This window comes from Panthera tigris, chromosome B3, assembly GCF_018350195.1.
Source record: "Panthera tigris isolate Pti1 chromosome B3, P.tigris_Pti1_mat1.1, whole genome shotgun sequence".
Taxonomy (NCBI): domain Eukaryota; kingdom Metazoa; phylum Chordata; class Mammalia; order Carnivora; family Felidae; genus Panthera; species Panthera tigris.
The window spans coordinates 119588640-119606216 of NC_056665.1; the positions used below are offsets into that span (position 1 = coordinate 119588640).

A 17577-nucleotide genomic window follows, 5' to 3' on the forward strand; every position below is an offset into this window, starting at 1 on the left:
CTAGACTTGGATGGCAAAGTCATAGTAGCAAATGAACCCCCGAAGTCCCGCCTCCTGTGAACTGTCCCATTCACGACAAACAGAGGCCAGGAGAAAATGAAGATTCTTCACCCGCAGACACCCTCTGGGCAGGTTCCCCACAGTTGATTCCAAACCACCTGATCAATGTGGAAGAAGGAATAGAATGGTTCAGCCAAACTGTGCAAATGAAGAATCCTGTCGGCTGATCCCATCCACGGAGCTAAGCAATCTGAACGGGGCAGGAGTGCGTGGTCCTCTGTTGTAACCTTGAAGTTCAGCTCCAGCCCAGATAGGGCTGATGTAGGCCCTGCAGCCAGGCCTCAGGTGATCGTGTGGTCTGCGATACTCCAGTCCTGTCCAGTGCAAGTCTTACAATCAACAAATACTGACCGAGCCCTAGCCACATGCCCAGTCATGGCTAGATTGCCCAAGAAGCCAAGTAAGAACATGCTGGGGCCAGGGCAGGGCCAGGGATGGGGGTAAGGGGCATTCAAGAAAGAACTGGGAAAACCGTAGCCATCATTCTGTTTATTGAGTACCTTGCTGTTGTGCAAGGCACTGTTTCTGGCACTGGGGAACCCGCAATTTTTCCCTCCCGCATGAACTTACATCCTGGCCTTATTTCAGCATACTTGTGAGTTTTAGCTTTTGAAATAAAATTTTATTTTGCAATTTAATGTTGTTTTTATTTTGAACCCCTTGGGAGAGTACCATCGTCATTTTAGTATTGGGGCCATAAAAATTTTATTACGGTCTATTCCCCGTGCTGTTAAACATACAAACAAAAAGTTAGGTTTTTAAACCTTATGCCCAAATATTTTTTTTTTAATTTTTTTTTTAAACGTTTATTTATTTTTGAGACAGGGAGAGACAGAGCATGAACAGGGGAGGGTCAGAGAGAGGGAGACACAGTATCTGAAACAGGCTCCAGGCTCCGAGCTGTCAGCACAGAGCCCGACGCGGGGCTCGAACTCATGGACCGTGAGATCGTGACCTGAGCCGAAGTCGGCCGCTCAACCGACTGAGCCACCCAGGCGCCCCCCAAATATTTTCTAAAAAAGTCACTTGTCGTATTAACTTCAATTTGTGAAAAAGAAAAGATTTGTGGGAGAGGGGCGCGCTGCACTCGGGTGACTCCGTCAATTAAGCATCCAACTCTTGGTTTCAGGAATGATCTCATGGGTCTTGAGTTTGAGCCCCACACCGGGCTCTGCAATGAAGGCGAGGAGCCTGCTTGGGATTCTGTCTCCCTCTCTCTGCCCCTCCCCCACCCACTTTCTATCTCTCTCTCTCTCTCTCTCTCATAAATAAATAAATAAACATTCAAAAAGAAAGAAAGAAAGAAAGAAAGAAAGAAAGAAAGAAAGAAAGAAAGAAAGGAGAACCTATCCCAGACAGATTGTCTCATTGTGCTGATCACTGTTTCTGAAGGGGGTGGTTGTGGATTTAAAACTACAGGTGGTGGGAACATTTAGACAGCAAATATGATGGGTGTATGCAGTTGTAAGAATGGGTGTACCCATGGGCTTTGGAAGCATTTATATTATTATGCCTGATAAAGCAGGTGCTGCTCAGGATTTTGGTTCCCCTCACCTCCGGAGAGTACAGGTAAGAAGTCACCCATCGAGCCCCTTTATCCAAAGAGAGAATCCACGCTGCCTTCTCTGAGCTTTCTGTTTACTGTTCATTCTTTCCTCACACATTTATTGAATGCTTTCTAGTGTCACGAAGCTAGGCACCAAGGGTAGTTTCCTACCGAATGAGACAGATAAGCCCCCTGCTTTTGTGGAAATCATGGCCTAGTAGAGGCAGACAATGAAAAACGACGTAAATAAAACCAATAGGGTACCATGGTGCTAAGTCCCGGACAGAAAATGACAGCAGGTAATGTAACAGAAAGTGACTGAGGGATGCCACATTGGACGGGGGACGGGACAGGCTTCGTGGAGAATTTGATATTTGAGCAGGCATTGATCATGTTAAGATGTGGGGGGAAGAGCGAGCAACGGATAGAAAGTCTCAGCTACAGACCCAGCTTGGCAGGTTTGAGGAACAGGAAGAAGGCCAGCGTGGCTGGAGTGGAGGAGATGAGAGAAAGTGTTTCAAGATGAGGTCGGAGGGTTAGGCAGGGGCTGGGTCATACACTTGGTAGACCTCAGTAAGGAATGTAAATTTTTTTTCTACAGTGTGATTCTGTAAATTGGCCACTAAAACAGGTCTGAAGGGATTGATGGTTTAGGGTTTAGTGTTATGATTTAATTCAGAGCCCCACTAAGTGGGAGAGTAGACTTTCGGCGTGCGATCTGTCCCTGTCTTCATTGATTACCTCTCAATCTCCGGCGGGCCAGAGTCTGAAGGTGGAATTCTTCAGTAAAGTCATTTTGGGGATGTTAGCCAGTGATCTCTAACTCACTGACACTCCATGTGAAATAACAGCGGAGAAAATCAGACCTCAACTGGGAGTTTTCTGGTAGGGCACAAGCAGATACTGAGCTAAGACAAAAAGTGTTCATACCTGAGGATGAAACTCGAACCTATAGATCAGAAGGCAGCGTAACTCTGAATGCCTACATACTGGCCAGGATTTTCCTGGTTTAATGTTTACTTATTTTTGAGAGAGTGAGAGAGAGCGCGTGAGTGAGCGAGCACGTGCGTGCCTGAGTGGGGGAAGGGCAGAGAGAGAGGGAGACACAGAATCGGAAGCCGGTTCCAGGCTCCGAGCACCAGCAGAGAGCTCCATACGGGGGCTCGAACTCACCGACAGAGAGATCATGACCTGAGCTGAATGAAGTCAGACGCCTAAATCCACTGAGCCGCCCACGCACCCCTTCCTGGTTTAGATTGGGTTGTGTTTTTTTTTTGTCGTCACAGTTATTACCGTCTCTTTTAAGGATCTTTCTTGCTGAGCAAGGCTGTAGATAAAATGGTGTCAGCTATGCTTGAGATGTCTTAACTCCTTGGAGCGCGTCGCGTGCTAGCCCATTCTGGCCATGCCTGGCCCTACCCACGCTGACTCTGGGATTTTCCCCGTTGGATGGGAGTCCTGCAGCTGCAGTGTTTAGTCAGGGTGTGTTGTTTTCCTATAGGTTTAGTGACCTAGATGGGCTTCTTCTGAAAGTCCAGCAGCTAAGTCCACCAGAGCTGCAGAAGTTCAGCTCAGGACAGCTGAGGAGCCAATGACCTGAAGAAGACTCGCTGGTCTGCCCGCCGTGAGCTCTGCTTTCTACAGGAAGTGTCAGCGTGACTGACAGTGAGGGTCCAATGATGCAGGCTGTGGTGAGACAGGCTGCAAGCTTGGGCTGAAATGTCTCCTTCTCAGGCACTGTAACTATTCCCCAATGTCCTCAGCTCCAGAGGGAGCCTATCCCAGGGACCACACTGAGCTTTGTTTAAATGCTCGCATTAGCAGAAGGACAGGGATCCCATTGAATCATCATCTCCTGTCAAAAAGCCAAGGGTTGTTCCGAAGGAATGCAGCTTTTCCCAAAGAGGCTAAATCCCTAGTACTGATTAGTCCTGGTGGCCACGGCGGGGGTGGTGGTGGGGGGGGAGGGCAGCGGTGCGTATGTTTGTACGTGTGTGTGTGTGCAGCGATGGTGGTGGTAATCCCGTGCCTCCACTGTTTTAAAATAGGAGCAGTCTTTTTGCTCACTGTCTGAGCCATAGGGTGAGTAACCTTGACCCCTAAAGCCCTCCACTGGGTGTCATGTGTGTGTGAGTCCTGCCCCTCCTTGGGTCCAGACATTTAGAATGAATAAATTAGAGGGTGGTGGTAACATGGTCATTGTCACTGCAGACAATGTGGCATTTATGTATGGGCACTGGCTGTCTTTATCATGGGGCTCAATAACAAGGGCAAGTTTGATCTTTCATCACGAACCACTGGGGTGTTCTTTAGGCCCAGAGCCTGCAACAGCTGAAAATAGCCATAGCATCTTGTTATTTTCTCTTTCCCAATTTTTGCCTATTCATACCCAAGAATAAAAGACACAGCCTGTTCAGCCTTTCCAAAGATTTAAAGAACCTTATCTATTGATTTCTAAGTACCCATAAAGGACAATATTTGCCTTGCTTGGGTGAGGGTATTCATTCATTCATTCATTCATTCATCAGTCCATTCAGGAGATATTCATCAAACACCTGCTACAGGCGAGGCACTGGGCTAGGTACTAAGTGAATATCAGTACATGAAAAAGACAAGGGCCAAAGCATGGGGATGTTGAATAAATCTAAGAAGCGACTTCCCCAAGTCCCTGAAGGAGTTGATTTTGCTATACACATCTTCCTGACTTCTGGTCCCGTGCTCTGACCACAACCCTTCACCGCTAGACCACACTTCCCCAAATAAATAACTACTTCTGCATGCTGGGGACGGATTGTGTGCGGCAGCATTTACGTAGGCAGTACAGACAGCAGCCTTTCACTTAATGTTGCAATAACACCGGGCTAAACAATGTGCACTGGCTTCCAGAGTTGCTGAACAAATGCTTGATGTGGGTCAGGTCTCTTAATTCAAATGCCAGAGAAGTACAAAATAGGAAAAGTCTCTATCTGATAAGGAGCAACTGTTGAGGAAAGATATATTTGTTGTCAGTTTGGGTTAAAATCAGACATGGGATTCTACCCTCCTCTTCACTTCTGGATCCCCACAGAGGAGGAACTCCGCACATAGATAATCACAAACTGCGTAAGTTTTGGTTTTATGTGCTCAGACTTGTCCTGAACACAGAACCCCTGCCCTGCTAGAAGGCAGCACTATGTTCACAGAGGCACACGCACATCTGTCTCTAAGTCACCCTGACCTTGGCTAATGGCAAAGATAATTTCGTGCATCGGTTCTGATTTCCCTCTATTTTAAGGCTACATCATGTGAGCTCCACATTGAAAATGTGATTTTGTAGTCCTGAAGCAGATACCATGAGCAGATTCAGATGTGAGAGTACGTTAGGGTGATCACAGATTCAGATGCTCTGGCATTTCAATCTTTATCATGTCACTTCCCAGAGGACAGTGGGTCCAGGTCCCATCTCTGTACCATAGTCACTTCCTCTGATACTGGTCTCTGAGCCCTCCTCTGTGTTCTTACCTCTGTCAAAGCGTTTGCTGCTGCTTTGTAATTCTCTCCTGATTTGCTGATCTTCTCCCCAAAGCTGGAAGGTCTCTGAAGGTAGGGACAGGTCCATTCTGTTCTGTACAGTAAGTGCCAGCCCCCAGAACTCACAGGAGTGCATGGCCATAAGAGGCTGTCAGTAGTTCCTGGATGAATAAATAAAAGAATTATGAATTCATGGTTCTGTCCTTTTCAGAGGATGGGTTTAAATCCCCAACTCTCAGGTCGTAATGGTGCTGGGAAGGAAAGAGTTAAGCTATCTGGAGGGGACAGGTTCATTCAGAGACCCCTTTCCTTTTATTGGCAAACACAGGATAAAGTGATATATGAGATAAATCCTGGGATATAAAATCTTGACACATCCTTTAGGTGCTGAGTTGAGCTAATTCAAACTCTGAAGGGGAAATAAATGAAGTCATTCTAGGTTTTCTCTTAAGCGGCCTGAGATCCAGTTATGAATGGAAGGCAAGACCAGACCCAGGAATTTAAAGCTTGACCTCCTTTGTCCAAGCTAATAAGAGAAATGGATTTGCCTTCATGACTTTTTTTTGGTAAATAATCAAGAACAGTGAAGTAGCCTGACAGATGATAGAATTAGGAGAACTGAAGGCCGGAGAATTGTTTTACGATTCAAGGCAGCTCGGAGAAGTCTGTTTATGTATTATGTTTTTCCTTCTCGCTCTCCTTTTTTAAGTGCGGAGGTTGGGGGGCGCCTAAATTCCCACCAACATAAACCAGTGCCATACAATGATGAAATTCTGTTTTCACCTCTGCCTGTGACAGGGAATGCAAAAAATAGCAAGTGGCCCAGTTCCACGAATCCCCGCCTCCCTGCCCTCCCAGCTCCCGCCGGGTTCTCATCTCTAAGAATGGAGGTTAGCGCACCGCGGCGCGCGAGCCGCACGCAGTCCCAGGACCCGGAGGATGATGTCAGGCGGCGGGAGTGGCCGCAGCCGGGCCGGGGAGGCCGAGGCCCCGGGGGAGCGAGTAGGGAGGGCGGCCTGGCCCGGCCGACGGCGCGCCCGGCCGCGCGGCGTCGCCTGGAGACAGCCCTGGCGGCGCAGTGTTGCTGTAAACAGCCGCTTCCCTGTTACTATCTATAGCAGGATCGCCTGGCTCCGGGGTGCGGCGGCTGAAGGCAGGTCGGCGGTCCGGCTCCCCGCGCTCCCCGAGGGATCCGCCCGCTGCCCTGATCCCGCCTCGCCCCTTTCCGTGAGCCCCTGGCCCGAAGAGTGGGGGAAGGGACACAGAGGCTCTGCTGGGATCTGCGGCTTCGCGTCCCGGAGGTGGCCGGCGCGCTGGGACCCAACCAGGGGCAATGTGACCCCAGCTGTCCTTTGCAGCGGAGCAGGAGGCTGGGGGCGTCAGGGGGCGCAACGCACTCCCGAGCATCTAGGCGCCCCAACCCCGTTTTCCAGGCCACGGGGCCGCGTCTTAGGTCCCAGTGGCCGAGGTCCCCGGCCTGGGCGCTGCTGGCCACGGTCCTTCCAGCGTGCCCGGTGCTCCCCCCTCCAAGTCCTCGCTGGAAAATCACCCGCTTGTGGGCTCCCAGTAAGCACAGCTTCCTGGGGGAACCGAACCACATCTAACTCCCCCGCTTGGACTTGCGCTCCCCCAAGAGCTCTCTCCACCCGGTACTCCCAACTGACCACCTTACCCACATAACATCCCCCCACCCCCACCCCATTCCTCGGGCCCCAGCTCAGAAGGAGGCAAACGAACCCATCAGACATCCTTGCGTGGAGGTTCTGCACAATGTTTACTGGCTAGTGTCTCAGAGATTTGACAGTAACACTAACATCCTTAAGTATGGCCGAGAAAAAAAAATGCGTTTTTTCCTTAAAAACAAACAAAAAATTAAAATCAAAATGCCCAGCATCGTAGGTAAAGTAGGTTATCGTAGTCCCTTATTTTGGATCTCCTGACTTTCTGCTTCCAAATGCAGTAACAGTCCTAGTATTGCTCGAGAGTGGGGGCTTAAGGGTCTGCTTCCACAGTTTGCACTGAATTAGGGCTAGAATTTGGAATGTCGTGGTGCTGGGGGGCGGGGGGGGGGCGCATTCCTTCGGAGGCCGAGGCTTAAGCCCTCGGGCTCTGTACCTGTTTCTCCTTTACCTTAGCCCCAGCACGTTTCCGGGGTTCCGTACACTGGTAAAAAGTCGCTTCCACCCCATCCCCCAACTCCGCTCCGGGAACAAGGGTCCGCATTGAACCAGGTGCGAATGTTCGCTCGCGTTCCTCGCCTTTCCCGCCTCCCCTCCCCCGACCGCGGCCCCCGCCTCCCCCCGCGCTGCACCCTTGGTGTTGGCTGCAGCCCGCGAGCAGTTCCCGTCAATCCATCCCCCCCCCCCCTTACACAGGATGTCCATATTAGGACATCTGCGTCAGCAGGTTTCCACGGCCGTTCCCTGCGGTCGTGGGGGGAGCTATCCCCGGAGTCCCTCATCTTAGGGGGTCCGTGAGACCCCTAAGTCCTAGGTTGCTAAGCATTGAGGAGATAAGGAAACGCACCAAGACGGGAGACGGGAGGCTGCGAGGGCGGCGGAGGCGGCAAGGAGGCAGCAGAGGCGTCCAGGTCCGCTCGCCACCCCCCCAGCGCCACGATGGTCGCGCCCATGACGTGTGGCTGCTCATTCATAGAATGCTGTTATAAAAGCAGTGGCTGCGGCGCCTCGTACTCCAACCGCATCTGCAGCGAGCAGCCCAGAAGTCGAGACAGAGCCGGCGGCGGCGGCGGCGCAGCGAACGAGCAGTGACCGCGCTCCTACCCAGCTCTGCCCCACAGCTCCCACCTGCCTCTGCCCCTCAGCCCCTCGCCCGGGTCTAGACTCACCGCGACCATGATGTTCTCTGGCTTCAACGCCGACTACGAGGCGTCCTCCTCCCGCTGCAGCAGCGCCTCCCCGGCCGGGGACAATCTCTCCTACTACCACTCACCGGCCGACTCCTTCTCCAGCATGGGCTCTCCTGTCAATGCGCAGGTGAGGCTGGCTTCGCGCCGCCGCGGGGCCCGGGGCTCGGGGTCACCGGGGAGGAGACACGGGGGGCGGGACGCTCGGGGAGACGAGTCGGGGACCCCTTGGGCCGGGGAGGGAGGCTGCCCCGGCCGGAGCAGCCCTATCTCGGAGAGCCCCGGACTTGTTCCGAATGCACGCACGCTTGTCATAGTAAGAATCGGTCCTCCTCTCCCGCGGCAGGCTCATCCTGAGTTGCCCTGGGACCGCGCTCTCTGACTGGTCTCTGACATGAGCTGGGGCAAACAGGTCCCAAGCAAAGATTCGCGAACTCGATCCTGGCTCCTCCGGGAGGCGGCAAAAAGCGGCGATTCCCCCTCCCCTAGCTGCCTGGAGCAGGGAGGAGGGGCGGGGGAGGAGGGTGAAGCAGGCGGGTGTGTAAGGCAGTTTCATTGATAAAAAGCGAGTTCATTCAGGAGACTCCGGAGCGGCGCCTGCGTCAGCGCAGACGTCAGGGATATTTATAACAAACCCCCTTTCAAGCGGGTGATGCCGAAGGGATAACGGGGACGCAGCAGCAGGGTGGAGGAGAAGGGCACTGCGTTGCGGATTTCTTGGGAGGAAACGGGGAGACCTTCCATCCAAGATGAGGGGCATATAAAAAGACGAGAGCAGTCCAGGGCACGCTTCTCCCTCCCTCTCCCTGCTGCATGCGGCACTGGAAACTCGGCTGTCGCCACCGGTGTCCGGAACCTGCTCACTCACGTCAGCTCTCCCCTCCTGTCTTCGTTCTAGGACTTCTGCACGGATCTGGCCGTCTCCAGCGCCAACTTTATCCCAACGGTGACTGCCATCTCCACCAGCCCGGACCTGCAGTGGCTGGTGCAGCCCACCCTGGTCTCCTCCGTGGCTCCTTCTCAGACCAGAGCCCCCCACCCCTATGGAGTCCCCGCCCCCTCCGCCGGGGCTTACTCCAGGGCTGGAGTCGTGAAGACCGTGACCGCAGGAGGCCGAGCTCAGAGCATTGGCAGGAGGGGCAAAGTGGAACAGGTGAGGAGTTCTTCTGCGCCTTCTCTCAGCAGGGGGCATGGGTTGGCGTGGGTGGAGACCGGGAGCACAGTAGATAGGGCGAAGCCGCGGATGGAATTCACCGCGCATCCCGAACGGGGACCCCTGGCTCCAAGCCATCTCCACCCCAAGCCAGACTCTGGTAGCCCTGCCCCAAGAAGTACTGCAATAGTTTCTTCCCTGATAGGTTCCTACCTCCTGCTTTTAGACCGGGCTCTTTGTTCTGATTTTAAATGTAAGTCACACCTAGCCCACAACGGCAGGTTGGAAATGGCTTCCCAGCAGAGGTGCCAGGAAGCTGAGAAGCACCAAGGGCCATTTTCCCTGGGGTGGCTGAACAGAGCTGATGGCAGACCTTGTCACTGACTGTTGGCCTTTCTGAAAATTATTTTTCTAGTTGTCCCCAGAAGAAGAAGAGAAAAGGAGAATCCGAAGGGAAAGGAATAAGATGGCTGCAGCCAAGTGCCGGAACCGGAGGCGGGAGCTCACGGATACGCTGCAAGCGGTGGGTAGATCCTGGGGAGGGGAGGTCACTCCTTTTTCAAACTTTGGGAGCAAGTTGGAGACTGGGTATAGGGGAGCTTGAGTAAGCCTGTGTCTTATGCTTTGCTTTATCCCTCTGTGTGCAGGAGACAGACCAACTAGAAGATGAGAAGTCTGCTTTGCAGACTGAGATTGCCAACCTGCTGAAGGAGAAGGAAAAACTAGAGTTCATCCTGGCAGCTCACCGACCCGCCTGCAAGATCCCCGATGACCTGGGCTTCCCGGAAGAGATGTCTGTGGCTTCCCTAGATCTGAGCGGGGGCCTGCCGGAAGCTGCCACCCCCGAGTCGGAGGAGGCTTTCACCCTGCCCCTCCTCAATGATCCTGAGCCCAAGCCCTCCGTGGAGCCGGTCAAGAGCATCAGCAGCATGGAGCTGAAGGCCGAGCCCTTTGATGACTTCCTGTTCCCAGCATCGTCCAGGCCCAGCGGCTCTGAGACCGCCCGCTCTGTGCCAGACATGGACCTGTCTGGTTCCTTCTATGCAGCAGACTGGGAGCCCCTGCATGGTGGCTCCCTGGGGATGGGGCCCATGGCCACAGAGCTGGAGCCTCTGTGCACCCCGGTGGTCACCTGTACTCCTAGCTGCACTACTTACACGTCTTCCTTCGTCTTCACCTACCCTGAGGCTGACTCCTTCCCCAGCTGTGGGGCTGCTCACCGCAAGGGCAGCAGCAGCAACGAACCCTCCTCTGACTCGCTCAGCTCACCCACGCTGCTGGCCCTGTGAGCAGGCGGGGAGGGGAGGCAGCAGGCACCCACGAGCGCCGCTGCCCGAGTTGGTGCATTACAGAGAGGAGAAACACGTCTTCCCTCGAGGGTTCCCGTAGACCTAGGGAGGACCTTATCTGTGCGTGAAACACACCAGGCTGTGGGCCTCAAGGACTTGAAAGCATCCACGTGTGGACTCAAGTCCTTACCTCTTCCGGAGATGTAGCAAAACGCATGGAGTGTGTATTGTTCCCAGTGACACATCTGAGAGCTGGTAGTTAGTAGCATGTTGAGCCAGGCCTGGGTCTGTGTCTCTTATCTCTTTCTCTTTAGTCTTCTCATAGCATTAACTAATCTATTGGGTTCATTATTGGAATTAACCTGGTGCTGGATATTTTCGAATTGTATCTAGTGCAGCTGATTTTAACAATAAGTACTGTGTTCCGGCAATAGTGTGTTCTGATTAGCAATGACCAATATTAAACTAAGAAAAGATATGACTTTATTTTCTGGTAGATAGAAATAAATAGCTATATCCATGTACTGTAGTTTTTTCTTCAACATCAATGTTCATCGTAACGTTACTGATCATGCATTGTTGAGGTGGTCTGAATGTTCTGACATTAACAGTTTTCCATGAAAACGTTTTATTGTGTTTTTAATTTATTTATTAAGATGGATTCTCAGATATTTATATTTTTATTTTATTTTTTTCTACCTTGAGGTCTTTTGACATGTGGAAAGTGAATTTGAATGAAAAATTTAAGCATTGTTTGCTTATTGTTCAAAGACATTGTCAATAAAAGCATTTAAGTTGAATGCGACCAAACTTGTGCTCTTTATTCTGGAAGTTTTGTAAGATCCTGAAAGGTATCAGAGACCAGTTTGTCAAGAAGGGTAGCTCCTGGAGGGGGACACGCCCCTTCGTTTGATCCCTTATTGAAAAGCAAAGGGAAACTCTAAAGCTGATGTTGGGAATATTTTACAAATATGGGTTCATCTGGTGAGGCTAAGATTCCCTAGCAGATTCTGGGGTAGCAATTGACTGTACTATATAGCTTTTGAGGGAACGCGTCTTCCTGCTTCTTTCTCTGTTTTGGAAGTCCAAGGGGGAAATATTTAAATCTAGTTGTGCCAATATTAAACCGAAAGGTCTTGATCTTAAAGGAATCCTTTTAAGCAAACAGAATTGAGCTTTGTACAAACCACTTTAACTTTTTATTCCCTCAAAATTACGTGAAGGGTTACTCTCACCCTCAAGGTGAGCAAATTGAAGAAAGTTTAGAATGCATGCCTTTCTCAGTGTTCCACTAGTGAGATCGAATCTTAACTTCCTCATACCTTATCCCTAAGGCTGAGCTGCCTCTTAATATTTGGTCTAAAAAAAAGAAACAAAACTCAGGCCTTAAATCGAGCATACATTTAGTTGGGCTATTTTTATTCTCACAAGGAAGGGAGGGCTACTGTCCTATCCCTCGGTAATAAATGCATTGTAATTGCTGACATTCCTTTAACATCATATGCCCGCCACTCTGTTTACACTGGGGGAAGAGAAAACTGGCCCTGAGAATTTGCAAGAGAACTTGAACAGTTCAAATAATGGTTGATCAGTCGGTAAATAAAAAGTTACATAACAGCTCATTAAGGAGAAGTCAACATGACTCTGAATAAGCTTTAACTTAGAATCTTTAAGAAGAACATGACCTTTGTCTGGGACACCTCTAGTAATGGGGCCCTGACACGCACATGCACAAACCACAAAGAAAAGAGCCGGGGCCCTTCCCCACCCTGTTCTCAGATACCAGGCCGGTACCCTGTGTGGAAGCCAGAGGCCATGCTTCCCCACACCTGCTCTGTGGGAGGGGAGCTTCGGTGCCAGCCTCCCTATGCTCTGGTGATAATGAAAATCACTGGGTGGTTATGGGGTGTCACACTCAGTCAAGTTGAAAGTTTTAATTGAAAATGACAGTTCCATTGAGGTTGATGTTCTCACCTACGGTCTCCCTGTGCCTGCAGAATAATTGACATTCGAAACCCACTTGCTTTAGGCTCTTGAGAACACTGATAGATCACATACGACTGCATATTACTTTTGTCTGTCTTGCAGTGATGAAAGTGGCTTTAGACTCCCTATTTGCTGTTCAGAGGGTAAATTTTCTGTAGCCTTTAAATGAAGCCTAGACTAATTACAAAATTACTGTAATTAACACCCAGATCTGAAATAACAAGGTGAGATACCCCGTAAAGAAGCTAGCCACCCCCCTCCCCTGCTTTCGCATACAGGAATAACAACCCACAGAAGATTTCCCAGGTGGAGAAGGGTGGCTGGACCTCAGCTTTGGACACTGAACTGCTCCCACAGGACCTGGCTAATGGCCCCTGTCAGTCCCACGCTGACTATAGAGAAAGAACATTGCTTTCCCTTTGACAGCCTTATCCTATGCCCAGACACAGACCATTCTTCTATTTCACCATGACCCAGCGAAGAACAGGTTGCTTCATCGACAAGACCGCATTACAGGTCCAGGGAGAGGTACTTGCACACAAGGAATCCCTTACCAGGCTTCTCGGAGGACAGAGTATCCTCCATAGGGTTGACATCTCACCCAGCTCCCTGCAGACTATTCTCATGGGATCAAGAGAAGAAAGGAATTCCCTCTCTTTCAGCCAAAGGGCTCTTTCCAAATCTTCCTTTCCTGAGTCAGGATTCAACAATTCCCATGGATGATGGATACTAGGAATGTCGACTTCTTTTTGGGAAAGACTGATCTCTACCCACAAGATACGACCTCACACTGGTCTCAACAAAACAACTATCCCACAATATACAAAAGATACACATATGATAGAAGGGGATGGGAATGAGGATGGGAGGGTCATTTTCTTATGGGGGAACATGTCTGGTTTGGCTCATCAATGGATCCCCAGACCTGTCTCAGTGTCTGGGGTTTAGTACAGGGATAATAAATATCGGCCTGGTGGCTGAATGCAGACATTCTGCACTATTTCCATGAGCAGAAGTACATTCCACACATATTCTCTAAATTCTCCTATTCCAGACCCTTTTATGATATTAAGCAATGGGGATTTCACATCTTTTATGTTTGGCTTCAAACACATACCCCACTTCTATCCTTGGCTCCTCTGACCTCTGCCCAATTCAATTTCAAAGTGAACACCCTGCCATTGGGTTTCCAGCTCCAAATTAATTTTAGATAAAAAAAGAATAGAAGAAAAAATATTTATCTCTATATAATGGTGGATTATAGATTCTGTACTGTCTTTGCACATCCCTGCATCTTGCTCAATTATTAAAATTAAAAGGTAGCATTTAGCCATTTGTTCTAAGAACAATAATTTCGTATCAACAGCAACTTTCTAGGTGTGAATGAAAGCAAATCAATTACGCCATCTTTAGTTAAAGGACAAAAGCGAGACCGAGGCAAAGTAAAAATTCTCGGTTGATTACTCTTAGGAGAGCACCTGAAGTTTCAGTGTTTTTCAAACAAAAAAAAATCTAAAACAAACCAAAAAACCAACCTTTAAACTGTGTCTGAGGCTTCCTCGAAGCACAGAATAGTCAAATAATCAAAAAACAAATGAGAATTGAGGATCATTTGAATGCTGAACATCAGATCGCTTTAAGGTGTGCTGTTTTGCTAGTCACATGAAGGAGCTGTCAGTCCCATGCTGACTATAGGGGAAGAACATTTCTCCTCCACATCCCCGTCTTGTCCTTTTCCCCTACAGCCCCTGCTCACCAGCTTTCCTTCCATTCCAGACACACAGCAGGCTTGATCGTGCTACGGGGCCTTTGCACTTGCTGTCTCTCTGTCTGGGCCTCTTTTCCCAGGTTGGCTCCTTCCTGTCATTCAGGATTCAGCTCAAAGGATACCTCCTTCAAGAGCCCTTCCCACATCATTCTATCTGAAGTGATTTAGGCACACATTTCCTCTCCATGACTCTGTCTTATCATCCGGCTTTGTTTCTCCATAGCACGTGTCACCGTCCGCGACATCTAATTTATGTTTTCTTTTCCTTTTTAATGAGTTTTGGCCCTTCTTCACCACTGCATTGTAAGTTCCATGTGAGCAGGGATCTCTTCTGTCTTGATCACTTCTGTTTCCCCAGTATCTATTAGGTGCTTGAATGCTTGTTAAATGAATGAAGATGGATGAATAAATGAAGGCAGGTGAAATTTACAAAATTAATCTAAAGGGAGATAAGTAGAATTCAAAAGTGAAGATAAAGCTGTGTACCTCACGGACTTCTTCCTGGATAGAAAAGCATTTCCTTTGTTTAAAAAAATTCCTGTCAAGGGTTCTACAGTATTAAGGTAGGGCACTAGCTAGAGTGGGAAAGAATTTTAAGAGGTCCCCAAAATACAAGCATACTGCAGGTCAGTGTCACTTCGAGACAAATTTACAAATTGAGAAGTTCAACATCAAATGAAGAATGGACGTATGGTAAATATAGGCATAACCATCTTCAAGGCTTTTATTTACTTTTGAGAGACAGAGTACAAGTGAGGAAGGGGCAGAGACAGAGGGAGACACAGAATCCAAAGCAGGCTCCAGGCTCTGAGCTGTCAGTACAGAGCCTGATGTGAGGCTCGAACTCACAAACCTAGAGATCATGACCTGAGCCAAAGTCAGACGCTTAACTCACTGAGCCACCCAGGCACCCTGGTATAAATAACCATCTTCAAAGAAACAAACAAAATTATGGTTTTCACCCTTATTCTTATGAAATTTTATTTTATTTTTTAAAGTTTATTTATTTATTTTGAGAGAGAGAGAGAGAGAGAAAGAGAGTAGGAGAGAGGCAGAGAGAGAGAAAGAGAGAGAGAGAGAGGGAGAGAGAGAGAATCCCAAGCAGGCTCTGCACTGCCAGCACAGAGCCCAAGGTGGGGCTCAAACCCAGGAGCTGTGAGATCATGACCTGAGCTGATACCAAGAGTCAGAAGCTTAACCATCTGAGCCACCCAGGCGCCCCCATATGAAATTTTAGACTATCACACAAACCCATTTGGAGTACCTACAAACTGGTATGCTAAATTAGTTTTATAATAAATAGAAGACTGGGCACCTGGGTAGCTCAGTCAGTTGAGCTTCTGACTTCGGTTCAGGTCATGAGCTGGGGGTTCGTGGGTTCAAGCCCCACGTTGGGCTTACTGTTGTCAGTGCAGAGCCCGCTTTGGGTCCTCTGTCCCCCTCTCTCTGCCCCTCCCCTGCTTGCTCTCTCTCTCCCTCAAAAATAAAGAAAAACATTAAATAAAAAAAAAGAATAGAAGAATAAGGGTTAGCTGTTGTTACTATCATTACTGATATCAACCTTATCATCATAATCATCATTTACCAAGAATATGCCCAGACCTGAGGAAAAGCAGTTGGTAATAAAGTGTATTGAATCCTGATGAATGAGTTCAAAATCCCTGAAGGACACTGGCTGGATAGATGGCTACTTTCTTTGCACCCACGAGAAAGCGACAGAAGCATAAACTGGTTTAGTTCAAAGCAATTCATTTCAATGACTCCACACACTCATTCACTAAGTTGCCTTTCCTTTGCCCAAGGGCAGAAAGGGTTCTTGGCCACTGTCCCAAGGAGGCTGCCTGGCTTGGTGGCCATCAGTTCTTCTTGACTAATAAGCCCTTTTTACTCTCGGCTCACACTGAGAAGGCAGCGCTTTGCTTGGTCCAATCAGTTGATTCGAATAAGAATCCGGAGGGGTTTGATCCATGGTTACATTAGGAGCAGGGCCTCGGAAGGAGGTCTTGTCAAAGGATGAGGAGAAGAAGGCCGCCATGTTTACTTTGGGGGAACAGTTTGCAGTCAGATCTACGGAAGCAATGATTGATTTGCAGGCTTTTTGATCAACTACGAGACTCTCATCACAGCTTTAATTACCAAAACAATATAAGTGAATTTGGATTTGAGGAATTGGATCCAATATAGCAGAGTGGTTCAGAGCAACGACTCAGGTTTGAATCCTGGCTCCTTGACCTTGGGCCAGTTACTTCACCTTTCTGCACCTTAGTTTAAGTAAAAGGGGATAATTGTACCTTACCTCTTGGGGTTGTTGCAAGTATTAAAAAAAGTTAGTATGTATTGGGTGCCTGTTACAGTATAGAAGTGTTTGCTATTATTTGTTATCTCTATAATTAAGGGAGATGGGGGTCAGGGGAGAAAATATTTACCCTCTGGGGCAAGCATGGGCTTCATTTAATTCAATAAAAAGTTTCTGGATGTCTATTATTTATCAGGTGCTGGTTTCAGATATGAGAAAGGCATAGGCCTGTACTCAAAGAGTTCATGGTCCAGTAAGGGAGAAAGACACGTAAACATGTGCATCATAATACACCGTAACGGTGAAAACATCAGATGCAACAGTTGTGCAGAAGAGGGAGTGATGAACTCTATCTGGGGGCGTCTCCGAGCCAGTGATCTCTGAGCTGGGCTTTGAAGATGGATGGAGTTTGCCAGATGAGCGAGTGGCCGGTGGAGGGATTTCAGGAAGCAGAGGGATATCCCCGTAAAGGCACACGCTCCTGAAACAACACACTTGCTTTTGCTGGACTATAAAATATGGGTGGAGGGGGGGAGGAAGGAAAGGAGGGGGATGTGATTATAGAGCATCCCCGAAGTGCATTTGATTTCATTTACATTAATATTGCAGCATCAAAGCGGAGGGGGCTGGAGATAGGTCAGGAAGAGGTAACTGTGGCCAGATCATGAACAGCCTGGTATTTACTTGCTTCAGTTGTGTGTAGGCTGGTCCGGGGCAGTGGTGGTGGGAATGCAGAGGGAACAAGAGGTAATTAGGGGGTAGGACTGTTGGGACCTGGTGACTGAGTGGATGTGGGAGGTGAGGGAGGGAGAGGAATCCCAGTCACTCCCAGGTTCACCGGGCTCGACATACATGGAGGCTGTGTGACTGTGACTGCAGGAAGAAGAGTAGGTTTGGGGAATAAGAAAGTAAGTTCCATGTTGGACATGTGGAGTTTGCCAAGCCTGTGGGATACCCGGGGGCGGGGGTGGGGGCGGGGGCGGGTGGTGTAGGCAGTTCACTTATACAATAGATGTTCTATGATGTGAGCTTATGGAGCTCGTCTGGAGGCACTGGAGGCACGTGGTTGGGATCGGACCTGGAGCCCTAGGATACAATAGTGA

The 17577-nt window shown here is 49.3% G+C and overlaps 1 protein-coding gene and 1 long non-coding RNA gene across 2 annotated transcripts in view; one reads left to right on the top strand and one right to left on the bottom strand.

Moving 5' to 3' along the window:
* Positions 1-7358, bottom strand: part of LOC122239665 — a 50980-nt gene extending 43622 nt beyond the window's left edge. The window contains exons 1-2 of the long non-coding RNA XR_006218992.1: positions 7247-7358; positions 5108-5277 (exon numbers count right to left, since the gene is read on the bottom strand). This is a non-coding gene — a long non-coding RNA (uncharacterized LOC122239665). The remainder of the gene's footprint in view (positions 1-5107; positions 5278-7246) is intronic.
* Positions 7359-7819: 461 nt separating this feature from the next.
* FOS (Fos proto-oncogene, AP-1 transcription factor subunit) lies at positions 7820-11229 on the top strand. Its single transcript, XM_007095043.3, has 4 exons — positions 7820-8112; positions 8881-9135; positions 9551-9658; positions 9783-11229. The coding sequence occupies exons 1-4, from the start codon at positions 7972-7974 to the stop codon at positions 10422-10424; spliced, it is 1146 nt and encodes a 381-aa protein (XP_007095105.1). The 5' UTR covers positions 7820-7971; the 3' UTR covers positions 10425-11229.
* Positions 11230-17577: the final 6348 nt, after the last annotated feature.

Bases quoted from the DNA above. Each gene is read 5' to 3' on its own strand.
- FOS (XM_007095043.3), top strand. From the start codon at position 7,972: ATGATGTTCTCTGGCTTCAACGCCGACTACGAGGCGTCCTCCTCCCGC. The intron at 8,113-8,880 runs GTGAGGCTGGCT...TCTTCGTTCTAG, and splicing joins GCTCTCCTGTCAATGCGCAG to GACTTCTGCACGGATCTGGC. The intron at 9,659-9,782 runs GTGGGTAGATCC...CTCTGTGTGCAG, and splicing joins TCACGGATACGCTGCAAGCG to GAGACAGACCAACTAGAAGA.